The 26,906-nt window shown below is 42.5% G+C and overlaps 1 protein-coding gene across 13 annotated transcripts in view; it reads left to right on the top strand.

Moving 5' to 3' along the window:
- The window catches only part of mio (GATOR complex protein mio), a 560,893-nt gene that overhangs the window by 475,298 nt on the left and 58,689 nt on the right, over positions 1 to 26,906 (top strand). For 8 of the 13 annotated variants that reach the window (XM_075682893.1, XM_075682891.1, XM_075682895.1 and 5 more), the window contains one exon: positions 12,083 to 12,182. The exons of 4 other annotated variants lie outside the window; for them this stretch is intronic. In XM_075682893.1, the coding sequence (XP_075539008.1) occupies positions 12,083 to 12,182 (100 nt within the window). Of the gene's footprint in view, positions 1 to 12,082; positions 12,183 to 26,906 lie in introns of those variants that run through there. One more of the 13 variants, XR_012826275.1, reaches the window with a different exon arrangement.

Below are 26,906 nucleotides of genomic sequence, written 5' to 3' on the forward strand. Positions count from 1 at the left end.
AGTACGATCCTCAAAAAGAAAGCCGATGTTAAGCTTAAGGCTGTGCAGTCCGGTTGCCCTGGAGCATGTCGTATGCACGTCCCAACCTTTGACAAGGTCAAGAAGGCATTGAATGCCTGGTTTTTGGAGACACGTGCCAAGAACGTATCTGTTGACAGCCCAATGCTCATGGAGAAGGCCAAATAGTTTGCTGTGGCCTTCGGAGAAGAAAGCTTCACTGTTGGCACTGGTTGGCAGCAGCAATTTAAGAGTCACTACAGCATCATAAGAAAGACCCTTTCGGGGTGAAAGCGAGGTGACTAGCTTAAGTCACATAGAGAAGTGGTCGTCCGAAGAGGGGCCAAATATTTCCGACAGCTTTTCACCGTCGCACATATTCAATGCAACTGAGATGGCACTGTTTTGGCAAATGCTTCCAAAAACAAGACTCTGCATCTGAAGGGCACTGCATGCCATGGTGGAAAGAACAGCAAAACGCGCGTATTGATTTTGCTTGCTGCAAATATAATAATAATAATAATAATAATAATCTTTATTTCCATCGGGATGACGGAGGAGGTTGTGGGTAAAAGCTGCTCGTAAATGGCGGCTTGACAAAGGCCCACAGCCCCCTTCTACAGGGCAACAACAGCAAAGCAGGGAAAGGCACACACAAGTATACATATAATCTTTTCGCAATTTAGCAGAGCCAAAAATAACAGGAACATTTCATAAATGAAATAAAAATATAAACAAATAAAATAGAACAATCAATACAATAAGTACAGAGGATATAAAGCTGTACAATAAACACAGGACTAAGTATACACATTATAGAAATACAGGTGGAGTTACTAAAAATGTGTGCAGTGAAGCTGTCGTAATTCACGTTTAGATATATTAATCCTGGATTTTTTGCAGTTGTTTAATAGAGTTAAAAGAGTGAAGGATAATTTTTCCATTGTGTGATTGGTTCTAGGAGTTGGTACAATCCACTCCTCTTTATGACTCCTCTTTATATGGATCGGTCATGCAAACTACGGTCGTTTGTTGTCGGAAAGAGCAGGTCGCCACGCTGATTTAAGAATGCAAAAGGCCTCCCGGTTCGATATACGTCTTAATAACATAGCTTGGATGACACGCACTTTTTTTGTTGAGTGGCTACAGGCGTGTGATGCCGAAATGGTTAGTTACCGTTAGTCACGACATCAGGAAACTGCCTTGAGATGTGTGGAGCTGTTGGAGAAGCTTTTGACATGCATATCTTATATTTCGAATTACCGATATATCGAACTATTTCGTTCGGATATATACCCCCTTCGAGTTCGATATATCCGAGATTGACTATATGTGCTTTTTCATATTCAGTTACTTTTCATGCTTTGTCCAGAAGCCACTTTCAATAAAGTGCCTGAAGCTCTGAAAGTTAAAACTAACATGTGAATAAGTGCTTTTCACATCCAGTTACTTTTCTTTGATTAAATTCAACATTGCATAAAATTGCCTTGTTTTGGTCTTTTTTACACTTGGTGTCTATTCGGCAACTTGGTTCACTTTCTTGCAACGACGGCACCTATAAAGATCATGTATACGACATAAGTATGTTGTAAATAAAGAGTGGAAATGGGGAGCTGAAAGTACACCCTACTGGATCCAGTATTCGATACGGACGCAATATATTTATCACTGGCTTTTCAACAGGGACACCTAATGTTTATTTTGCAAGGGGGGGGGGGGGCAAGTAGCGTAGTGATAAATAAGGAAGTACTTGTTCTGAGCCGCTACCACACACCTGTGCTCACAACCTGTGCTCATTGCAGACGAGCACAGCCAGCTGTGAGGAGCCCTGCTTCGATGGCGGCGATAGGTTTTAGTGGGCCAGCGCCGGTGGCCCTCTGTACTCCGCCTCTTTTATTGGGCACTAAAAGTATAGAGGAGGCGCTGAAAGTATGTTACAGCAGCCTCTCGTTCCTGACAGGAACAAGAAAAAAAAGGACCAATGTGCATCTACGAACAGTGCACAGATGCACGTCGGTGTTCTTCTCTCTCTTTTTGTAGCCTTGAGCAAACCGTCACAGGATTGACCAGCTTTGAGTTGACACGGTGTGTGGACGGCGGATAGAGGAGGAGATGCAAGGAAAAGAGGGTAGCGAGCGTTGTGCGAACTTACTGTGACCCTGTGGATTTCAGAATCTTTGACAGGTTGCACTCTGAACCTAACAATAAAATGGCACGTACGATGTCTGCTCTTTATTGTCAGCGAAGGCTACACACGGAGCAGTGATTGTGATCACGTAATGCATGGTCCTTTGATCTGTCACGCAGATTGGCGTTACGATAACCCATTTGCCGTAACGTCTGAATAGCCCTTCTGTATTTTGGAGAAAAGCTAGAGAGCAAAACTTCCTACGCAATAAATAAAACATTGCCACAAAACACAGATCCACTATTAACTGAGAACCTCGTTGGTATTCAGTTCAACAGAATGTGACGAATTCATTAATTTGAGAGGAAAAAGGCACTTGATTCTATTGAAGAGAAACCTTATTGATAAAAAATGTTTTACAGACCTTCATATACGTACTAGAAATGAGCTGTAATTGGTGCTGGCATACTAATTTGGTATCCCCTTTAATAAGAGTAGACCATACTGTATATCTTGATTTCTGTGCAGCTAAGTTACTGATTGGTTGATACATTCAAGTTATGCAATGCTGGGAGACCCCCGAGTGTGTGTAGCATCCTACATTTTCTGTCCAAAATTTGTAAGCATTAAATTTCGTGAAAAGATTTTGGATATCGGATATTTGATTTGATATTTGGCTTTTTTTCTTCCTTCGATGTGATATTTGATTTGAAATCTACTATTCACATGCCCCTACTATATTTAAGAACGCTCAGCTTTTAGAATGGATTGAAGCTTATTTTACGAACAGACAATACATATAATTTAATGAATATAGCTTAACCAGCCTTCCTGTTACCTCTGGTGTTCCTCAGGGCTCTGTTCTTGGCCCACTGTGTCTTCTCCTGTTTGTTAATGATGCCACACTAGTTGTTCTCATCCAAATTAAGCTCTATGCTCACGACTGCATCCTCTGCACACAATTACACTTGAGATACGATTATTGAGTTTTGCCTTCCAAAGGGTGCATTATGTACATTTAGTGCATCAAGTGCAAAGACGTCATTGGGTTGGCCCTCACTTCAAGATGGAAGGCAAACATTTTTTTTCCCTGTATGTTCCACTCAAAGACAGCTACAGGCCCAAATAGGTACCCTCCACATATCTCATCATGTAGATCGTGTCAATAAAGTGCAAGAATATAATTGCAAGACATTTTTTTTTTTTTTCAGAATGTAATTCTTTTTCTCGGGCTATAAGAGAATGAAATAAACTACCACATGATTTCACTATAGTTTCGTTCGGCGATTTATTTTCTTCTTTGTTGTAGTGATTTGCAATGATCATTATAATGTTGGCGTGATTTGTAAATGCTGTACGTGTTGTTCGTATTCACAATCAAACCTCGATATAATAAAGTTGTACTTGTAGTGAAAAATTTCTGAATTCCCCGATTTCATTAATTCGAGGTTTTAAATTTTCAGCAGTAACAACTACTTCACAAATTCCCAGAGCATTCCTGGTAAATAGTATGCTGTCAGCAAGCACTTACGAACAAATGGGAAGAATGTCGTTGGGGCCTAATAGCGTGGTTATGAACGCCAGCACATGCGGTGCAGATTGCACCCAGAGCAACACATCAACGATGCTCACAGTGTCTGATACCCGTGCCACATGGGCACAGAAAATGACATCAACTTTCTAATGTCTTAAACTTTAATGCCATTTGTGGGGTGCCAGACGGACATGCTTAGTGGCATTAAAGCTTGATGCCATTCATGACATAGTGCATTCTCGTAACTCAGTTGTCCATCAAATGCATACTCTTGTTTCTAATATCTCCACATCCTAATGAGACTACACAAATTCTTAATGAAGAACAATTAATGTATTCTTCACTTCCTTATAAAAAGAGCTCTTTTTTCGTGGCATAGTGCATTCTTCGAATTATTACGACTCACTTGGCCATCAGATGCGTACTCTCATTTCTAATGTCCCCACCATGGCTGTGCTGACCACATTTTGACGATATTAAACAAACTTGTAGATAGAAACAACTAATATATTCTTAACTTTTTTTTAAAAAGAGCTCTTAATTTTCGTAGAGATCAGCAGGCGATCTTGCTGCTACGCACTGCTACAGCACTAATAGTGAGCACATTAGCTAGGGGAAGCTGTGCACGGTGGCGACTCCTTGCCTGGTGGGCCTCATACTGAAGCCTTCGAATTTCTCAATGGTGCTTGGCTCGAACAAGCACACACACTGCCAACATACTGGAGCACACGGTCAAGGTCTTCAGGATCGCTGCTTGAAAGCTGTGAAGCTGTGAGCACCATTTTCCCAATATTAATGCTCTGGCTAGGGACCATACTTTGGCTAGCCAGCTTCAGCTTCAAACAGTTTATGGTTGGGTGCAACAATGGTATTCCTGATGTAAACTACATAAAATATGCCTATTAATGTTTCTCACACCATTTCTTAAACACTTGCTCCCTAAATATTTCTCACGCCATTTCTTAAACACTTGCTCCCTAAATAATTGTTTCTATTGTACTATGATTGGCAAACAAACTTAACTGTTCCACTGTAGCCATCGCCATCACGACGTTTAATGTCATTAAGTATATGCACATGTAGCAGCGACCAAAATATAACGGCATTAAGAAACCTAAGGCCTTACACTTTTAGTGGCATTAACCTCGCCCGTGTGGCAGCATGGGTATAAGATTTGCATGTGTTTCATCGCACAGTGCCAGGCAAAGGTCATCAGGAAACAGGTCACCAAGGAAACATTTTTGAGTGGTCCTGCGCACTAGCAGTCCCCCCCCCCCCCCCCCCCCCCCCGTGTACATAAAAGCCCTGTTTTCCATGAATAAAATTCAGTTGAAGTCTGGCGTTCGTGTTGTCTTTCTCTCCTCGTCCGTGTCCAAATGTGCGCTGGAACTATGTTTCATAATGCTAATCATAACCAACTAGCCCAGCTGTCCATACTTAGCGATATCATGGCTGACCACAGTTAGTGCCAGCAGCCGTCATAGGTGGCCCATACAAATTGAAAACAAATGTGTAAAAAGATACGAATATACAATCCGAGAAAAAAAATGAGTTTCGCTATAAAGGCAGAGAGATGATGGCAAGAGCAAAGACACAATCACATGAAGTAAGGTTTCTAGTTTTATCGGTGTCACATGCACTCAGGCAAACATCAACAGGTCTCGCTCGATGACCACAAACACTTACTGTCATGACATGAGCGGAGGCTGTGTCTCAGAAACTTGAGATTACGTGACTGCCAACATTAGATGAGTGGCACGCAACTTGCATCAGGACACCAACCACCACGACCTTCGCACTTGTCACAAATTGTCTCCAAGATAAGGCACGGCAACGCCCACATGTGGACACGTACGCTAGGGGGAGAGGATGGAACTCGACCCTTGCCTCCCCTACCTTCTAGTGCATGCATTCTTAAGTTGCCGCATGTTCGCCTCCTCCCCTTGCACAGAAAGAATCGTCAGCTCTCGTGTTTTCCCGAGGCGTCCGCAAGCTGTTCACAAATGCAACAAATACCACAGTGGTGTTTCCTTCATACCGTGTCCCGTTTCATGCACTTTGATACCATTCTTACCATTCCAACTTGTCATGCAGAAGGCCGATTAAAATAACTTTTGCCCCGGCTGTCATATTTATACTTTCTTGCTAGATTTATTAGCCATACAGGCTCCAAGTACGTGCTTAAAATGGTCAAAAATGTCTTTCAGCCTACACCATGTCACAAAATCACTTCATTATATTGACACGTGTACTTGTCTTTATTGGCGTCGGACAGGCGCCAATACATACATACATACATACATACATACATACATACATACATACATACATACGTACGTACGTACGTACGTACATACATACATACATACATACATACATACATACATACATACATGCATACATACATACATGCGCCGGACGCGCCTGTATCAGAAGATTCTGGAATATTATCGATGGTTCCATTTGCTGTCTGTGACCGAACCTTGTGTAATCTTATTGCATGTGTGCGCGACGCGAATAATGTAGAACTTTGTGGAATGCACGCAGGTCCAGCGATTACTCTGGAGCATTCGACGACTGATGTATAAAAGCCAACGCGCTTGACCCGCTCCTCATATTTTCGACGATCGCCGACTGTGTTCCCTGCTATAGTTGTGCTATAAGTGTAGCCTGTTTTTGTGGGCACAGGTTCGCCCAATAAAAGTTAGTTTTGTCTCTCACAGTATTGGTACTGTGTTCTTCAATGTCACCACGTCACAATATCAAGGGAAAAGAAAAAAACAAGAATAGCTTTTAATAGAACTAAGGTCGGGAAATGAAACTAGTTTGTTACATCGTGAATTACTTTAACTTGAGTTTTGTTTACAACAGGCCGCCATTGGAATATGAACCTGGCAACGTTTAACGCTAGAACGTTATGTAGTGAGGAGAGTCTAGCAGTGCTATTGGAGGAATTAGAGGGCAGTAAATGGGATATAATAGGGCTCAGTGAAGTTTGGAGGCCAAAAGAAGCATATACAGCGCTAAAAGCGGGCAAGTCCTGTGCTACCGGGGCTTAGCAGAGAGACGAGAACTAGGAGTCAGATTCCTGATTAATAAGAATATAGCTGGTAACATACAAGAATGCTATAGCATTAACGAGAGGGTGGCAGGTCTTGTTGTGAAACTTACTAAGAGGTACAAAATGAACGTTGTACAGGTCTACGCCCCTACATCCAGTCATAGTGACCAGGAAGTCGAAAGCTTCTGTGAAGACGTGGAATCGGTGATGAATAGAGTGAAAACAAAATACACTATACTGATGGGCGACTTCAATGCCGAGGTAGGCAAGAAGCAGGCTGGAGACAACGCAGTGGGGGAATATGGCATAGGCACTAGGAATAGCAGGGGAGAGTTATTAGTATAGTTTGCGGAACAGAATAATATGCGGGTAGTGAATACCTTCTTCCAAAAGCGGGATAGCTGAAAGTGGACGTGGTGGAGCCCGAACGGCGAGACTAGAAATGAAATAGACTTGATACTCTGTGCTAACCCTGGCATCATACAAGATGTGGACGTGCTCAGCAAGGTGCGCTGCAGTAACCATAGGATGGTAAGAACTCGAATTAGCCTAGACCTGAGGAGGGAACGGAAAAAACTGGTACATAAGAAGCCGATCAATGAGTTAGCGGTAAGAGGGAAAATAGAGGGATTCCAGATCAAGCTACAGAACAGGTATTCGGCTTTAACTCAGGAAGAGGACCTTGGTGTTGAAGCAATGAACGACAATCTCATGGGCACCATTAAGGAGTGCGCAATAGAAGTCGGTGGTAACGCCGTTAGACAGGAAACCAGTAAGCTATCGCAGGAGACGAAAGATCTGATCAAGAAACGCCAATGTATGAAAGCCTCTAACCCTACAGCTAGAATAGAACTGGCAGAACTTTCTAAGCTAATCAACAAGCGTAAGACTGCGGACATCAGGAACTTTAATATGGATAGAATTGAACAGGCTCTCAGGAACGGAGGAAGGCTAAAAGCAGTGAAGAAACTAGGAATAGGCAAGAATCAGATGTATGCGTTAAGAGACAAAGCCGGTAATATCATTAATAATATGGATGAGATAGTTCAAGTGGCTGAGGAATTCTATAGAGATTTATACAGTACCAGTGGCACCCACGACAATAATGGAAGAGAGAATAGTCTAGAGGAATTCGAAATCCCACAGGTAACGCCGGAAGAAGTAAAGAAAGCCTTGGGAGCTATGCAAAGGGGGAAGGGGGAGGGTCAGGTAACAGCAGATTTGTTGAAGGATGGTGGGCAGATTGTTCTAGAGAAACTCGTCACCCTGTATAAGCAGTGCCTCATGACCTCGAGCGTACCGGAATCTTGGAAGAACGCTATCATAATCCTAATCCATAAGAAAGGGGACGCCAAAGACTTGAAAAATTATAGACCGATCAGCTTACTGTCAGTTGCCTACAAACTATTTACTAAGGTAATCGCAAATAGAATGAGGAACATTTTAGACTTCTGTCAAGCAAAGGACCAGGCAGGATTCGGTAAAGGCTACTCAACAATAGGCCATATTCACACTATCAATCAGGTGATAGAGAAATGTGCGAAATATAACCAACCCTTATATATAGCTTTCATTGATTACGAGAAAGCGTTTGATACTGTCGAAACCTCAGCAGTCATGGAGGCATTACGGAATCAGGGTGTAGACGAGCCGTATGTAAAAATACTTAAAGGTATCTATAGAGGCTCCAGAGCCACCTTAGTCCTCCATAATGAAAGCAACAAAATCCCAACAAAGAAAGGCGTCAGGCAGGGAGATACGATCCCTCCAATGCTATTCACAGCGTGTTTACAGGAGGTATTCAGAGACCTGGATTGGCAAGAATTGGGGATAAAAGTTAATGGAGAATACCTTAGTAACTTGCAATTCGCTGATGATATTGCCTTGCTTAGTAACTCAGGGGACCAATTGCAATGCATGCTCACTGACCTGGAGAGGCAAAGCAAAAGAGTGGGTCTAAAAATTAATCCGCAGAAAACTAAAGTAATGTTTAACAGTCTCGGAAGAGAACAGAAATTTACGATAGGTAGTGAGGCACTGGATGTGGTAAGGGAATACATCTACTTAGAGCAGGTAGTGACCGTGGATCCGGATCATGAGACGGAAATAATCAGAACAATAAGAATGGGCTGGGGGTGCGTTTGGCAGGCATTCTCAGATCATGAACAGCAGGTTGCCATTATCCCTCAAGAGAAAAGTGTATAATAGCTGTGTCTTACGAATACTCACCTTCGGTGCAGAAACCTGTAGGCGCACGAAAAGGGTTCTACTTAAATTGAGGACGACGCAACGAGCTATTGGAAGAAGAATGATGGGTGTAACATTAAGGGATAAGAAAAGAGCAGATTTGGTGAGAGAACAAATGCAAGTTAATTGCATCTGAGTTGAAATCAAGAAAAAGAAATGGGCATGGGCAGACCATATAATGAGGAGGGAAGATAACCGATGGTCACTAAGGGTTATGGACTGGATTCCAGGGAAGGGAAGCATAGCAGAGGGCGGCAGAAAGTTAGGTGGGTGGATAAGATTAAAAAGTTTGCAAGGACGACATGGCCATAATTAGTACATGACCGGGGTTTGTGGAGAAGTATGGGAGAGGCCTTTGCCCTGCAGTGGGCGTAACCAGGCTGATGATGATGATCTTTGTTGTATCAAAGTTTCACCACTACTCTGTAATGATATGTTTCTTTCTTTTATTGATCCTTGGATGGCAAGCTCAGCTTGTACATTCATTTTTGTCACCCCCCCCCCCCCCCTCACACTCTAATGCCATCTTTGGCACTGTGGGTATGTGATAAACAATAAATGAATAGAATGTTGCGATGAGTTGCAGATCTACATTCAAGAAAGAGTATTTATGAGAATTTTTCCCAAGTGGAACACTTTCTTTCCACAGTGGCAGTACTTCTCACTTTGAGAGGTTACACACTACGAGTACCTAGGATTGCGGTTTTTTAATAACTTCACATAGAACAAACACAATGATTCTGTCATCGTCGTAGCAAATCGCAAACTGTTCGTCCTCAGAAAAGCACTAAAGCTTTCAACACCAGCGATTTGTCTCCTTGCATTTTGAACATGCACCCAACCAACTTTAGATTATGCTGTAGTAATTTGGGATCCCTTTACTAAATTGAACATAGACTAGACAGAAAGAGTACAGCTTAGGGCAGCTTGGTTTGTTTTTGCTTCAGGCGCATCTCTGTAGCATCTTTTCTATCCGAAGGTGACTTTTAAAGCCAAGTCAAGAAAGATATCAGATTACCCGCTTGAATTTCTTGTTTTGGTTAGCTAGAGGGCAATATTCTATATATATTTTTGATACCGTATCTTTTTCTGGTGAATATGCTACATGTCTGTGACATGAACTGTTGCTTACTCCCTTTCACACTAAAAAATACTTTTAAATGCTCTTTTTCTCCCAGGACTGTAATAATCTGGAACACACTTACGAATGATGTTCTGGTACAGCCAACATTTAGCCTTTTTATTGGTCACCCTTATAAGTATTTTCTTGTTTTGTTCCGCTGTGTATACTTTTTAACTCTGCCAATCTATTTTTTATTTTTTTATTTTTATTTCACAATAACCCTAAAGGCCCTCTAGGGAGGGTATTATATAGGGTAAAGGTTACATCGGTGAGGCAAACAGTGCGTAAATTTAAATACAATAGAAAAACAGAACTGGGACAAAATTAATTACATTGCATTAACATATAGCACAGAAAACAAAACAAAAAATAAAAAATAAAGATAGTTATCAGTAAAGCAACTCTAAATGATTTGTACAAACTATGACAATGTCGTGGAGGCTTTGGTTATCGGCGCATGAAAAAAAAAACAGTTCACAAATCGGAGAGTGAAATGTGATATATTAGGTATGCATAGTACTGCGTAGAGTGTCTAAATTTCGAGGCATTTGTTTCCGTGACAATGTGCGATGGCAGATTATTCCACTCTTTTGCAGTGTGAGCTATAAATGACTAACCAAAATCGATGGAATGACACATGATGCATTTGACTTTGCAAGAATGATCCCGACGCAGAAAAATGACTGAGGGTTCACACATGAACTCGTTATGTAGAGATACGTGATAATAAAACTTATGGAATAGTGTTAAATGAGATATATTACGGAGAAGGGACAAGGCTTCAAGCTCAGCGCGATTTTTTAATGCTGTTACACTGGTTTCTCATGAATAATCTGAAAAGATGAAGTGTACAGCACGGTTCTGCAGGGTTTCTAAGTCAGTTATTAGGTATGTCTAATGGGGATCCCATATGGCTGACGCATACCTTATTTTAGGGCATATTAGTGTTGTGTATGCCAATTTGCGTAAGTATACGGATGCAAGTTTAAGGTTATGTTTAAAAAAACCAAACGAACAGTTTGCAGAAGCGAGAATATGGTTAATGTGATTATTCCAGATCAAGTTAGGGGTTAGGTGTACGCCAAGATATTTGTAGCTGGAAACTTGTTCAACAAGGCTGTTGTTTAAGATGTAAGATGTTGATGTTCGGGGTGCCTGATTAGTGAAAGGCATGAATTTAGTTTTATCAAGATTTAGAGGCATTAGCCAAGTTGAACACCATACGTTTGTTGCGTTTAGGTCAGATTGAAGAATGTCGTGATCACAGTTAGAGTGAATATTACGATATATGACGCAATCATCAGCAAATGGTCTGATATTGAATTTAATGTTGTCTGGTAGATCATTAATATAAACTTGAAAAAGTAGGGGCCCATGCACACTTCCCTGTGGTACACCAGATGTTACGGGGACTAGAGATGAGTTGTGATTGTTAACCAATGTAAAGCGCATCCTGTTAGAAAGAAAGCCTTTTATCCGTGTGACAACAGTAGACTCAATGTTCAACTGTGTAAGATTGTGAATGAGTCGACGATGAGGGACATGGTCGAATGCTTTTGAATAATCTAGGAATACGGCATGAATGTATGTCGTGAATAAAGCCATAATTTGATCTCATTAGCTTTGTAACTACCCTGCTTAAATGCCCATTGCAGTATTTATAAGTAAAATAAAGAAATATCTTCAATGGGTGGAGTCTCAAAATTGTAGAATTATCAAAACCTGATTGTTGCATTTGGCAGATAATTATATGTGGAATTTGTTAGACGCAGGTTTGACTGTATACAGTGGAGGCCTTCATGTGTTTGAAGTTTTCTTCCACAAAGTGGCCAGCAGAATGTGTTACTCTTGGCCTTTTTGTCATCTTGCAGCCACATTTACCGATGGAGCTCTGCATAGATAGTCAGGTTTGAGTTTAGCACTTTGCGCAGAGGGACGCAGTTGCAGGCCACGCGATGACATGAGAAGGCCCACAGTGCACGTTCCCTGCAGGTCACGTGCTGCCCACACTGCAGAAAGCCACTGCCACGGTGTGCACTGTGCCTGACCAACATGGGCACACCGGCGGGGAGCACCTGGAGGGGCAGCAATGGTGAGTGTCGCCGGTGCAGCCGTGGTCGACCGTTTATCAGTTACCACACTGCTCAGGGGCAAGGGGGATAGGTAAAAGCTGAACTGTGTTGGTAGCGTGTGCAAAAAGACAATTGGTATCATGCATGGAGATGATCGATCCAGAAAAGGAATTCCATTTCTCCAAAAGTCTGCTGAATAAATAGCGCAGGCAAGGCATTTTGCGGCATGGCATTGCGCTGCGACTAATGCATGAAAAAAGGCAATAGTTTTGAGTACAAGGGTTGCAGCTGGCTATGTAAAAGCCACCTCGTCACACTTCAAATAACCTTGCGTAAAAGGTATTCTTTGCTGTTGTCATGCTCAAGATCAGCCCACCTGCAAAAGAAATGCTTGGGACAAGGTGTAGGCTACATCAAGAAGAAAAATGTAGAAGCTATGTGCAGTGGCCAGGAGAGCAAACTGCTTAAGGTTAACAAGGAATAAGAACCCTACGATTTTGAATGAGAGAAATAGTGAACAGAACAAAGGACTGACTGAGCAAATAAATTGCCTATTGTGCAACAGCAGTATGTTTATAGTCTGTAAATGGAAGACACCACACAGGAAATAGTGCATTAATAACTTAATGCACAAGGAGCCACATAGCGAACACGAAAAAAGGAAGTAAGGACATGTAATTGAAGTAGGGCAAGCTTAGCTCTGAAACTAGTTTCAAGGGTTCAATATCATAAACTAATGTAGAAATGACCTTAGAGTCCCTAAGCAAAGTATGAATCTAATGCACACCGAATTAAAGGAAAAGCTAGCACACCAGAGATTCTGGCAACACTGTGCTTCATTTGCCGCACATAATGTCGCACTGACCAAGGTTGTGACCTATACTCACATTGTACATACGAAACTTGAGCATGTCTCATGCATTAAGAGTCCTCACCAATCTCATGTCTCATGCATTAAGAGTCCTCACCACTCTCACTTGATTAATAGATTAGCATCTATAGAAAACAAGGCAGTTCTCAACTCTACAAAAATTTACTGTAAAATCTCGATATAGCGAACTTCAGGAGACCATGGTAAATTGTTCATTACTCTGAAAGATTGTTATAGTGAAAGCCCCAAAACCATTCCGCCTATCAGTCTATCAGTTAATAAGTTGTCACCATATGAGCTAGCTACGAAAACATTGCTGTTGGCACCTGCTATTGCTATTTTCCATAGATTCTGCTGCCACACACCACAGAAGCACCGTATAATAAGAGTGACACGCACAAAGCAGACGCTGATCCCGGGAAAACTACTGACAAAAAGGCGTAGCTCCACGTCGCCTCCAAAAGCACAATGTTTCTTGCTTTTTGTTTGTTTTTCACATTTCTTGTCGTTGACACTGCGACACCCTCACTCAAGGCGGACGCCTAAACTATGTCAAAGTGCAAGCGCGCGTAAATGACACCATCTGAAGAGTGCAAAGTGTGACTGTGTGGCATCCCTGCGAGTACCGAGGTTACATTTCACCACATGCGTAGCTAGTATGGCCACAGAAAGAAACATAGAGAAAGAGGCATGCACAGAAAGAAGAAAGAGGCACGCCTCCTTTCCTAGGTGACACTTTTCTGGGTGAAGCATGTGCTCGTAAAACCTGATTCATCATCACCTCCGCTCGCCCGCATTCTTTTTTTTTTCATGGGCACCATCTCCTATGAACACAACAATCAAACCCCGGCCCTCAGTCCCCAGCAGCTGCGAAGCAATTGAGCACGGCGGCGGTCAGACCTGCGACGTAGCAGAGGGTGCTAAGAATCACTGGCTCCGGACAGGCCGCCATTGGAATATGAACCTGGCAACGTTTAACGCTAGAACGTTATCTAGTGAGGCGAGTCTAGCAGTGCTATTGGAGGAATTAGAGGGCAGTAAATGGGATATAATAGGGCTCAGTGAAGTTAGGAGGCCGAAAGAAGCATATACGGTGCTAAATAGCGGGCACGTCCTGTGCTACCGGGGCTTAGCGGATAGAAGAGAACTAGGAGTCGGATTCCTGATTAATAAGAATATAGCTGGTAACATACTGGAATTCTATAGCATTAACGAGAGGGTGGCAGGTCTTGTTGTGAAACTTAATAAGAGGTACAAAATGAAGATTGTACAGGTCTACACCCCTACATCTAGTCATGATGACCAGGAAGTCGAAAGCTTCTATGAAGACGTGGAATCGGCGGTGGGGAGAGTGAAAACTAAATACACTATACTAATGGGCGACTTTAATGCCAAGGTAGGCAAGAAGCAGGCTGGAGACAAGGCAGTGGGGGAATATGGCATAGGCACTAGGAATAGCAGGGGAGAGTTATTAGTAGAGTTTGCGGAACAGAATAATATGAGGATAATGAATACCTTCTTCCGCAAGCGGGATAGCCGAAAGTGGACGTGGAGGAGCCCGAACGGCAAGACTAGAAATGAAATAGACTTCATACTCTGCGCTAACCCTGGCATCATACAAGATGTGGACGTGCTCGGCAAGGTGCGCTGCAGTGACCACAGGATGGTAAGAACTCGAATTAGCCTAGACCTGAGGAGGGAACGGAAAAAACTGGTACATAAGAAGCCGATCAATGAGTTAGCGGTAAGAGGGAAAATAGAGGAATTCCAGATCAAGCTACAGAACAGGTATTCAGCTTTAACTCAGGAAGAGGACCTTAGTGTTGAAGCAATGAACGACAATCTTATGGGCATCATTAAGGAGTGTGCAATGGAAGTCGGTGGTAACTCCGTTAGGCAGGATACCAGCAAACTATCGCAGGAGACGAAAGATCTGATCAAGAAACGCCAATGTATGAAAGCATCTAACCTTACAGCTAGAATAGAACTGGCGGAACTTTCGAAGTTAATCAACAAGCGTAAGACAGCTGACATAAGGAAGTATAATATGGATAGAATTGAACATGCTCTCAGGAGCGGAGGAAGCCTAAAAACAGTGAAGAAGAAACTAGGAATTGGCAGGAACCAGATGTATGCGTTAAGAGACAAAGCCGGCAATATCATTACTAATATGGATGAGATAGTTCAAGTGGCTGAGGAGTTCTATAGAGATTTATACAGTACCAGTGGCACCCACGACGATAATGGAAGAGAAAATAGTCTAGAGGAATTCGAAATCCCGAAGGTAACACCGGAAGAAGTAAAGAAAGCCTTAGGAGATATGCAAAGGGGGAAGGCAGCTGGGGAGGATCAGGTAACAGCAGATTTGTTGAAGGATGGTGGACAGATTGTTCTAGAGAAACTGGCCACCCTGTATACGCAATGCCTCATAACCTCGGGCGTACCGGAATCTTGGAAGAACGCTAACATAATCCTAATCCATAAGAAAGGGGACGCCAAAGACTTAAAAAATTATAGACCGATCAGCTTACTGTCCGTTGCCTACAAAGTATTTACTAAGGTAATTGCAAATAGAATCAGGAACACCTTAGACTTCTGTCAACCAAAGGACCAGGCAGGATTCCGTAAAGGCTGCTCAACAATAGACCATATTCACACTATCAATCAAGTGATAGAGAAATGTGCAGAATATAACCAACCCTTATATATAGCTTTCATTGGTTACGAGAAAGCGTTTGATTCAGTCGAAACCTCAGCAGTCATGGAGGCATTACGGAATCAGGGTGTAGATGAGCCATATGTAAAAATACTGGAAGATATCTATAGCGACTCCACAGCCACCGTAGTCCTCCATAAAGAAAGCAACAAAATCTCAATAAAGAAAGGCGTCAGGCAGAGAGATACGATATCTCCAATGCTATTCACAGCGTGTTTACAGGAGGTATTCAGAGACCTGGATTGGGAAGAATTGGGGATAAAAGTTAATGGAGAATACCTTAGTAACTTGCGATTCGCTGATGATATTGCCTTGCTTAGTAACTCGGGACCAATTGCAATGCATGCTCACTGACCTGGAGAGGCAAAGCAGAAGAGTCGGTCTAAAAATTAATATGCAGAAAACTAAAGTAATGCTTAACAGTCTCGCGAGAGAACAGCAATTTACAATAGGCAGCGAGGCACTGGAAGTCGTAAGGGAATACATCTATTTAGGGCAGGTAGTGACGGCGGATCCAGATCATGAGAATGAAATAATCAGAAGAATAAGAATTTGCTGGAGTGCGTTTGGCAGGCATTCCCAAATCATGAACAGCAGGTTGCCGTTATCCCTCAAGAGAAAAGTATATAATAGCTGTGTCTTACCAGTACTCTCCTACGGGGCAGAAACCTGGAGGCTTACGAAAAGGGTTCTACTCAAATTGAGGACGACACAATGAGCTATGGAAAGAAGAATGATAGGTGTAACGTTAAGGGATAAGAAAAGAGCAGATTGGGTGAGGGAACAAACGCGAGTTAATGACATCTTAGTTGAAATCAAGAAAAAGAAATGGGCATGGGCAGGACATGTAATGAGGAGGGAAGATAACCGATGGTCATTAAGGGTTACGGACTGGATCCCAAGGGAACGGAAGCGTAGCAGGGGGCGGCAGAAAGTTAGGTGGACGGATGAGATTAAGAAGTTTGCAGGGACGGCATGGCCACAATTAGTACATGACCGGGGTTGTTGGAGAAGTATGGGAGAGGCCTTTGCCCTGCAGTGGGCGTAACCAGGCTGATGATGATGATGATGATCTCAAGTTTTCTGATCCCATGCGCCACGACATCCACTCTCTGTGCCTTGTTGTCTGCTAGCCTACTATTTCAGCTGTTGTGAAGGATACATATAAATCTAAGAGCCCCCAAATTTTGGAATATTAGTTCCTAGTACTGAGGCGCTGTTAACATTACAGGAAAACAGAATAACAATCATTATTCTGAAAAGTTCGGTATTCTGAAGTTCGAAGTACTAAAATATTTTTGCATTGAAACTGCAAATCAGCAGGGAATATCTAAAAAGTTCGTTAATCTGTGACGGTCATTAATGTGGTGTTTGTAGTAACAAGATTTTACTCCATTCATCCTCCAAGTATTTTACTATAAAAGACAGCATTGAACTTCTTTCACCAGGTGTAAAAAAAAAAATTGCCGATCTCTGCATTTTTCCCACAAAACATATCATAGCCCTTATTACACTGAGAGAATTTGAGTCTTATTACAGCTGAGCTAATTACTCCTGCAAAAGACATATTGCTGCGACAACTTAGTCACATTAAAGTTGCGCGCCCTTCATATTGGACACTGTGCTTGCCGTACCATGGTGTTGTTCAGCAACAATAGGCAGCGATTATCGTGGCACGGGTAGCCGGTTGGACTCAGCTGGCATGCGCCACATGCATGAGGTATCATGCGAGAAGAAAGAGAAGGCGGTTCGAGGCCAGTTTTAGAACGCGACTGCCAGGGATTTCTTCACGACCGCAGTGACCTTTAGTTGTAGGGCCAGGTTCGCCCTTAATAAATATTGTTGTTTTGTTAACCTCTGTTCCTCAACATCGTTACAATATTTTTTTGTATTGATCATGCCAACATAGATGAACAGTCTTCAAAGGGCCCCTCACCAGACCCTATAGCAATTTGTTACATGTCCTCTACGGAGCAGTCTGCCGTAAAAAAATTTCAAATGGGCTCATTATTAGCCAAGATAGAAATATTTCAGTGCCGCAACCCATGATTTCAGGAGCCTGCCATGCAAGACACTTTCTCCACTAGTCCCGTATAGCCTCCGCAAGTGAAATTTCTTCCCTGTGTTCTCCCACACCGAAGCTGGAGGATAGCATGACACTTATATCACAGGCTCTTCCTTCATTTTTTTTATCTCCTCGCTCTTTTGCAGCATGGCGCACTTCCGCTGCCGGCATCGTGCGCGAGTTGTTGTGATTATCTTGTTTTGCGCAGCGCTGAATTTTGCATGCTATGCATGCGGACACTGGACTAGCGATATAAGTCAGTGCTGCAGGAATACTGAGGCAGACACAAGCGGATCACAGAGCATGACCGCATGCTGGAACCCTGTAGAAAATGACATAGTTTCGGTGTTTGCGCGCGCGACTGTACGAGGGGGGAACAAGCAGACAAAATGGAAGTACATCTCTCTTGCTGCGGTGCAAAGTAAAACAAAAATATGCAGACATTAGGTTTGTATGTTTTCATTATTTCTGTAAGCTTCGTCTATTCAAGCAACATATTACATAAACAACAAATGTTGCCTTGAATAATTCTCGGAGTCACTTGTCACCACGAGCGACGTCACAGCACAAACACATGTACGTAGGCGTGCTAGCATGTGTGCGTCATCCTTTGGCTTGGAGCACAGCGGCCGCAAGAAGAAGGGAAAGCGGTGTTCGGTTTGAAATTTCAGATCTTTCCGCGGCACGTAGCGATGTAATACTTTGCAGACACGATCGGTATAGTGCATTGTATGCTCTGCGCTTGGCAGCTCAAAATGACCAGACCTGCTAAGGGGCTCTTTAATGCGTGCCAATTTTCTACAGTTCTAATTTCTTCATTGAACAGTCTGCAGATGGAAGCGACCTCCAGGATATATTGCGGAAAATACTAACACCTTTGTAGCTATGCACCAAGATGCCACCATGAAAAAAAAAAAAGCCATTCTGTTTTCTTGTCATCATGAGTTGTTTGCGTAGTTCTTCTGTTTTTAGTATTTGTGTTTGATCTTGTGAATTGGTGGATACTTTATGGGCAAAAGTATCTTGCAGGGGCTTCCATATTATGCTTGTATAATGGCTGTACGTGCATACCTGTGTCATTGCCTAGTTGGTCTTAGTGATGTTGTTGATTGAGAAATTTTCTGTATCATTCCTGTTACATGGTGTCTTATATTGTATATCATTAAATACAGTTAAATCTCTATATAAGCAACTTCAGTATGACAAAATTCTCTATATAACAAAGTATTTAACTTTATATAACTTATTGTCCACAAAACACCATATATTTGGACCTCCATATAACAAAGTGCGTTTATACATGATTTCAGTATAATGAAATTTCATTTCCACAAGAAGATACCGAGACAGTAATTCAAAATTTTCAAATGCAAATAGTCAAATGGTTTAATTACATGTGGCTGCTTGCAAGTGTACCTCTCAAATCGCATGCCATGCGACTTGAGAGGTGCATGAGGGGTCTCACAAGAGCAAAGGGGGGAAGGGAGCAGCGCTCACAGTAACGCCACCAAGCGTGTGCTGGGGGGGCCCCTTCCAGTGCAACTGTGGCTGCCCGTCAGCGTAGCTGAGCACATGCGGAGGCAACCTGCCACGCATGCCAAGACTGGGCAAGCCGAGAGATGGTGCGGCATAGTCTTCTTCTGCATATTTAGTGCTGGAGGCTGTGTAACCTCGATTATCGGAGACATGTTGAAGTGAGAGGCAGACAAAGCATTCACTTCCCACTGCGGGACGTGAAAGCTTGGCAGGCTTCACTTTGTACTACCTATGCGAAGATATCGTCCACATGGCATGAAACAATATGTTTTGTTGCCAGCTCTCAAATTCAATAAAATTATTTTTTTCTAATTCAAATTTGCTTTTTCTAATTGCCTGGTAATTCTAAAAATTTTGCAGCCCTCAGCCCCATCTGTGTAAGAAAAATCCATCGTAACTGTGCTTATTTACTTAAATGATCAAATTTTAGTATTACCTAATCTCAATATGATGAAGAAGATCGCCAATTTTACTGACTTTATTATATTGAGGTTTAACTGTACTGTAAACAAGGATCGTTTCTTGAGTCGCAATGAAGCTCTTGGCAAACTTTCAGTGACCATCACAAGACAGGTGCCACAGGTGATGCTGCTCCTTCTGTGGATGCTATCTCCTCTCTGTCCCTGAAATAGACTCCAAGAAGAATTTCAAATGTGGTACATGTGAATGAGCAGTGCATTTAGCTTGGTGTGCTCCTGATGGGGCAGCAATGAGTGCTTCGGCCCTGTGATTTAAGCTAGTGATGTGATTGCCTCATGACCGTTCATGATAGCGATAAGGTGCACTGCCCTGTCGCTTGCCTGTTGCTTCTTAAGCACACCAGGCTCAACGCACTGTTCACTCATGGGTAGCACATTTGAGATCACTGATGTCATTGCGCACAAGTGGACGTATCACGGGCATTCCTTTCAAAAATGATTTACATAACAAGTAGAAAGTTAGCAGCTGCGGAATTAGATGTTTCCTAGAACACGCTACAACTTTTTCAATGCAAGTTTGGCCTTAAAGTTAATGCAGTCGAATCTCGTTCATACGTTTTGGAAAAAAGCTAGAAAAAAACATAATAACTGGGAAAACGCATGGTCCGAAGTCAATAAAAGATTTGGCACCCTCTACTGTATTTGACATTTACGTAATACAAATGGTTGTGTGAATTGTTACGGCACAAGATGCTGGTGCATGCCGGGCTTGTGGGGCCCGAGCATCCCGAGATGCTCATCATTTTTGTGGCTTCCACACAGTTACGTTCGCGCTTCTAGAATTTAGCCTGGGTAAGCAGCTTCTTAGGGCAGGACATTTAGGAGGGAAGTTTTGATGTGCCCACTTGGTCAGAATCGTTGTTGCATGACACGCCGATGCCCGCATTAAGCTGGTGGAGCTTGAGCAACCTGAGACATGCTGGGTGGTTTTTGGAGGTGGTGACGGAAAACCGAAACGAAATTGCACTGGTGAGCCATGCCAGAATACGGTGCCAGCAGAGCGAAACATGATGCTCGCTGTACGCCGCATGCGGTACGCTTCCAATGGCACTATGCCATGCATGCTGTGAAATAGACAGGTGGAGTTGCTTATCACAGTAGGGTTGACAGCGATAGCTGTGAATACGACATGCGATGACCCACCTGTGAGTTTTGCTAGTACCAGAAGAGGAGACTGTGTACATGCCAGCATTTTCAGGTGACATAGGTGGGCAAGTACTACGGAGAAGCTGCCGTGGTGAGCACTTATTGCTCTTCATCGCATGGCCCTTGCACCTTTTCTTGTTCATATGGGATCTAGTGGCAGGAAACCATATAATGTGATCGTAATTTGGCATTGTGCTGAACCTTAGCTGCAAAAGACAGCAATTTCTAAGTATGTGTTGATGGGGCCATGACACAGTCACCCAACAATTTGTGGTTTCCCGCGAGAAATTGTAGCAGAGGGTTTATAATGGCTATGCATGCATAAAAACTGGGCAGTAAAAGCCCATTTCTGTCCTATATATGAGCTGGAACTCACTGGCTCTAAGCCCCGCCCTCTGGCGCCCACCGCCATACTTTCAAGCCATGTGTGACGTCATACGCTGAATAGAACCGAGCCATCGTCTGCTACAAAATCGGCCACCGCGCTATGTGAGGTCGGAGCATAGCTGCTGCTTCTTGTTGTGTTTGCTCCAGATGGCGTGTGCCATGTCTTTGACATGCCAACTTCGCGTGATGAAGCAAGCGAGGAATCTTTGAGCAGCACATGCAGCGATGGTGTAGCATACACTGCGCCATTTTGACTTCGACCTTATCGCCACCAGCTCAAGTGACGAAACACGGCCTCCAAGATTTGCGCATGCCGGCTGGCATAGAGTTTCATACAATAATTACTAGAGGGAACTCAGGCACTGCAGTCGTTGTACCACCATGGGAATGATGGGAAGTACATAGATTTGTCTGATCTCATGCTTGTGGGTTCAGACGTTCTTGTGGCTTTTTATAATTCATTATATAAATCTTATTGTCATAAATTTCCGCGCCATCTGTACTTTTGGAAGTGCAGAGGATGCCGCGAACATGCGCAGTTGCTATTAATTGCAACGATTGAGCTTGTCCAGGCGGCTAAATCGTAACGCGCCAAGCGTCTCAAGGCACTGGGATGCCTGTGATAAATTCATAAGGGTGTTTCATTCGCTAGTGAATACATGCGTCCGTGGCTTTTTGGTTTCAATAGCAGGCTTCTGTGCTGGAGTTCCTGTGTTCGAATCCTGCCGTCGGACAATTTCAATGATGTTTATTTAATTACGTTGTTACGTGTTTGTTTACGTGTTTTACGTGTTACGTGTTTAAAGGGACACTAAAGCGAAACAATAAATCAGTTTAGACTAATGAAGCATTGTTTGAGAACCCTGCAGGCAGTCATTAAAATAAATAGTTTGATTATAAGATAAGAAAATGAAGGTCCTAGTAACAGTATTTGAATTTTGGGCCAAAACCCCAGCGCCGGTACGTCAGCGTGACGTCAGGGATTCCAAAGTATGTTTTCGCATTTGGGCCGCGTTGGCTGAATAAAGGTTCTCGAAACTTGCCATGTTCAATATATAGTTCGTTTACAAGATAATGCAGTCAATCTGTACCGCTATATATAATTAATAGGCCCTAGAAGATGCCATCAAAATCCAAGACATCACAGCCCTCAGCTGCGGGAACTTACGTAGGCATCGCCACCCGTATTTCGTTCTTGCGCTTTTTCTGGCTTACCAAATGTCATATCGTTGTAAGAGTGGTGTTCTTGGTGTTGTAGGATGGTAATTTACTGATGCAGAAGAAATCATTTCTCACTTTAGTGTCCCTTTAAGTACGTTGTTGAAAATGACCAGTTTACAAAGTCATAAAGCCGTTTCAAGCCAAAAGGACGAAGTTTAGGCAAATTCATGTGCTTCCTATAATTCCCATGTTGGTGCAACCACTCTCACTGCAGCTTCCGTAGACACTGGTGCCAGAGCTCCCTGTAGTAATTATTGTAGGAAACTCTATGCCGTCTGGCTTGCGCAAATCTCAGATGGGATAGACGAAGGCCGCGTAGTAAACGTGGTCAACATAGATGGCGAAATTGGTGTTGCGCTAAATGATTCTGATGCCTTTCCGCACTCTTGATATTTCATGCTTTCAGCACTGCTTAGCCATCCATTCACGGGAGGTGAAGTCTGGTGCTACTTCGCACAATGCGAATAGTTACGCGCATATCTTGTTTGCTGGCATGCATTTCTCTAGAATCCGTACTCAACAAAACTGCGATGTTGTTTAGCTGCCGCACGTTCCCACTGTTGTTACGTGCAGCATATGTAAACAAATGCCTGCGCACATGCGTCTGCAGCGCAAGGATTTGGCGTGATATACGCTTTGGCTGAACTTTCACTTGAACTTGCTTTATTGCACCCGATCGCGTCTGGCCGCAGCCTCAGCTTTTTCACAGGTATCCCAAACTCGGCGAACAGGCACAAATCGTCATTGTAGCTGCCTGCTGTGAAGTGTTCTGAGAACCAAACAAAAGCGTCAGATAATCGGCAGTCCTTCCTGCCCATATTAATCTTCCAAGCCTTAAGTTTGATTGGCTCCTTGGGAAACCAGAAGCACGATACGGAGCACTCCTTGCTCCATTCGCTCTAGCACCCAACAGCGCTGCATAGGCGCCACGGTGGCATTGTTTCAGCCGCTACATGTTGAACAGTTCCAATGGCAAACTGAACCAAGCAGAAGTTTCCTGCATGCGCGCACAGCGGATGCACCGATTGTACGCCAGAATGTGCAATGTGCATGCTCGCTCGGCAGGCATGCAGCCTTTGATGTCATGGCTCAGGAGCGTGCAGTGTTGCCCCACTGTTATGCCGTTCGAGTGTAATATAAATAATTGAATGATAAATTACGTGCTGGCTCAAATGCACTAAAATTTTGCCAACATGTTCTTGAACGCACAAAAATGATCTCGCACAATACAGATTATGATCGAAAATTGGGTGTCATGTGCCCTTTAACTGGCAGAAAGGAGCGCAGTTGTATTGGGCCATTTCCTGTGTTCTCATTTGCAAATGTTGGTACGAGGAAACTGTACGAAACGGGATCGTATTGTTACGAGCCACCACCTCGGACTAACAAAGAAGATGACGATCATCAACGGTGTTCTTGTGTACTTGCAAAGTTGGTTAATTAATTTTGACTAATTATGTAGTTCAGCAGATCAGAAAACATTGTGTGACTTGCTCCATACAATAGCCCACTGTATGCATTTGTTTGTGTTGTCTTGAGCGCTTTGGCATATCTTTAAACTTTGGCTAACTTAGCAGGGTCGGCTTGTATAACCTAGCGACTTACATATGCCGATTGTTTTAATGTACATGCATCATTTGTTCATCACAGTGCTCTCAGCTTTTCTCTCACAAATCTCTCTCACTCTGTCTCTTTAATCATTCCAAATTTTGTGGTCGGCCAGAACAAACCACTCGATGATAGTAAGGTACACTCAATATCGATTGTAAATTCCAATGTGGTCTTGCAAATTCAAAATAAAATGTCTAAAATGAATTCAGTTTGCCGATTTCTTTATTGTTTGTTTTTATTGTTTGTTTGTTTATTGTGTCAGGCAGACATGGGAGCAGAGTGCTCAAGCGTCAACTGCACTCACTAGTGCTCATCCACCCAGTGACACTCGCACTTGTATGCACTCGAATTGGTACATCCACCTCAATCACTCCTCTTCCACTCACATGCTTCTTCACTTGCACTCACTCACACCTATGAAATGAGTCAGCGTACTGATGAGGAGTACACCCACCTGTGACTATGTGACAGATGCATGGGGAGCACATGCAATTCCAACCAGCTTTGAAGCTATAACCTTACCTTTGTTGGCAAAATAAACAGAACTCACTCAGGCTCACTCCCAAAATATATTCTTTTCATAAATCTCACTTGGACTCAGAATCCCTAGAATTCTACTCAGCCGGGCTCATTTGGACTCTGACTCACCGGTCGATCTTAGTCTGAGTGAGTTGACTCATGACTAAGTTTGCCGACCTATGTGCCATATACATAACAAGTTAAAGGTTGGAATGTAGATTGTACATGCAGAAACAATACATTATCTATGACGATGAGAGCAATGTTCGCACACAACTAAATATGTATAATCAAATACTAGGCTGAAACATAGTATATGATTATGATAAAATGCATTGATATGAGGACACTAAACATAAAAATTATTTGAGCTGTGTTAGTAAGTTACCTTTCCAGAATACAAAAAAAACGCCCCTGCCACAACAAGACACCAAGTAAACCAGAAAAGACACGAAGACGAGAGGTGACATCGCCTTGAAATTTTCACACTGGCTTGTTGTGATGTCATGAATTTTGATGCCGCCTGCTCAGGCCTAGTTAAATTTTTATTGCTAAAAATGGAATACAGTGTATTTCAATAGAACCAGAAGCTGAATGTGTGAAGCTTCAAGAATGTTTACTAAATCATTATGGCTGAAATGAAAAAAAATATATATACTTTGTAATTTATGAGGTCATGATGATATATCGATCCTGAGGTTTTGGTGGGAAATTCAATAGTTTAACCATCATTTACTCTTCTCATAATCAACCTATCAATGCAAAACCAACAAAAGTAGCGAACGAAATCAAAGCAGATTCTTCAAAAATACTTTATAAATCTGAACTGATTCTTTTTAGTGCCCCTTTATAACACATATAAAAATTATGTAGTAAATAAAATTTGTAATAACTAGTACATCAATCGAAATACTTTTCACGCAGGCATTGAATTAATTGTTTCTGCATTTTCTGTGAGTTCAACTACTTCTGAGTGAATGTTTAACATTTTTAAAATACGATCATTCGGAAGTTGCATACCGTTTGAAGTGCAAACTTTCTTTTTAACATATGCATTCTTTCTGAGGTCATAATTCAAACTTCAGTGCAGGAAAAGCTCTAGATATCTGGTTGGGTTAGATTTCATTTCCTGAAATATTAACGGAGCTAGGCCTTATTTAAATATAGTAACAAAAGGTAGAACTTTGTGTTTAGAAACATAGGGCAGTGTATGTGTTTTGTAGGCTTAATTTTCAATGAACCTAATTGCATTTAAAGTGAAGCTTTTTTTTACTATCCTCCCGGGTTTAGCATGGCGGGCTGTCTGTATGCTGGGTTACTCAGTGTTTATTTATTTTATTTATTTATTAGTATTACCCTCAGGGCCAGAGGCATTACAGAGGGGAGTGGAGCATACGGGAAAAAAAGACACGATACAGGTTTTTCTTCTGCTAATACAATGTTAGCTAAAAAGATGAGATAACAGCAGGAAGCAACAAAAATTCAAGCAATTGACCGATAACAATTATAATTTCATAGTTGGTTAGTTGCATTGCAATACACGTGTGTTTAAAACATTATGAAACTGGGAATAGTGAGCAGTGTTCGTGACTGATCCCGGAAGGTGGTTCCAGTCCTGTGAGGTGCGCGGTACAAATGATTGATAACATGTTTGCGTTAAGCATGACATTATTCCCACTTTTTTGCATGATCGAAACGAGGGGAAATGTATGATGGAGGAAGAATAAGGTCGTTGTGTAGGGCGGGACTGTAGTATATTTTGTGGAAGAGGCATAGGCGAGAAAATATGCGGCGACAGGCAAGTGACGCAAGCTGTAGGGACTCTTTCATTAAAGTGATACTGGCAGTACGACTGTACTTTCCTAGAATGAAGCAGGCAGAGTTATTTTGGACAAGCTTGAGGGCAGAGATTAGTATAGCAGTGCTTGGGTCCCAGATGGAAGAGGCATATTCGAGTTTACTTCAGACTAAAGATTTGTAAAGGAGGAGTTTTAAAGAAACAGGAGCAGATGAAAAATTGCGCCGGAGGTAACCTAACGAGCGTTTTGGATTGCTAATTATTTTGCTAATATGAAGAGACCAAGAAAGAGAGGAAGTGATGTGGACACCTAAGTAGCAATAGGATGTTACGGATTCGAGTGCGAAATTCTCGAGCAAGTAGGAAGTGGGGCATGAAGTTGTTTGGGAGATACG

The sequence above is a fragment of the Dermacentor variabilis genome, chromosome 2 (genome assembly GCF_050947875.1).
Source record: "Dermacentor variabilis isolate Ectoservices chromosome 2, ASM5094787v1, whole genome shotgun sequence".
Taxonomy (NCBI): Eukaryota; Metazoa; Arthropoda; class Arachnida; order Ixodida; family Ixodidae; genus Dermacentor; species Dermacentor variabilis.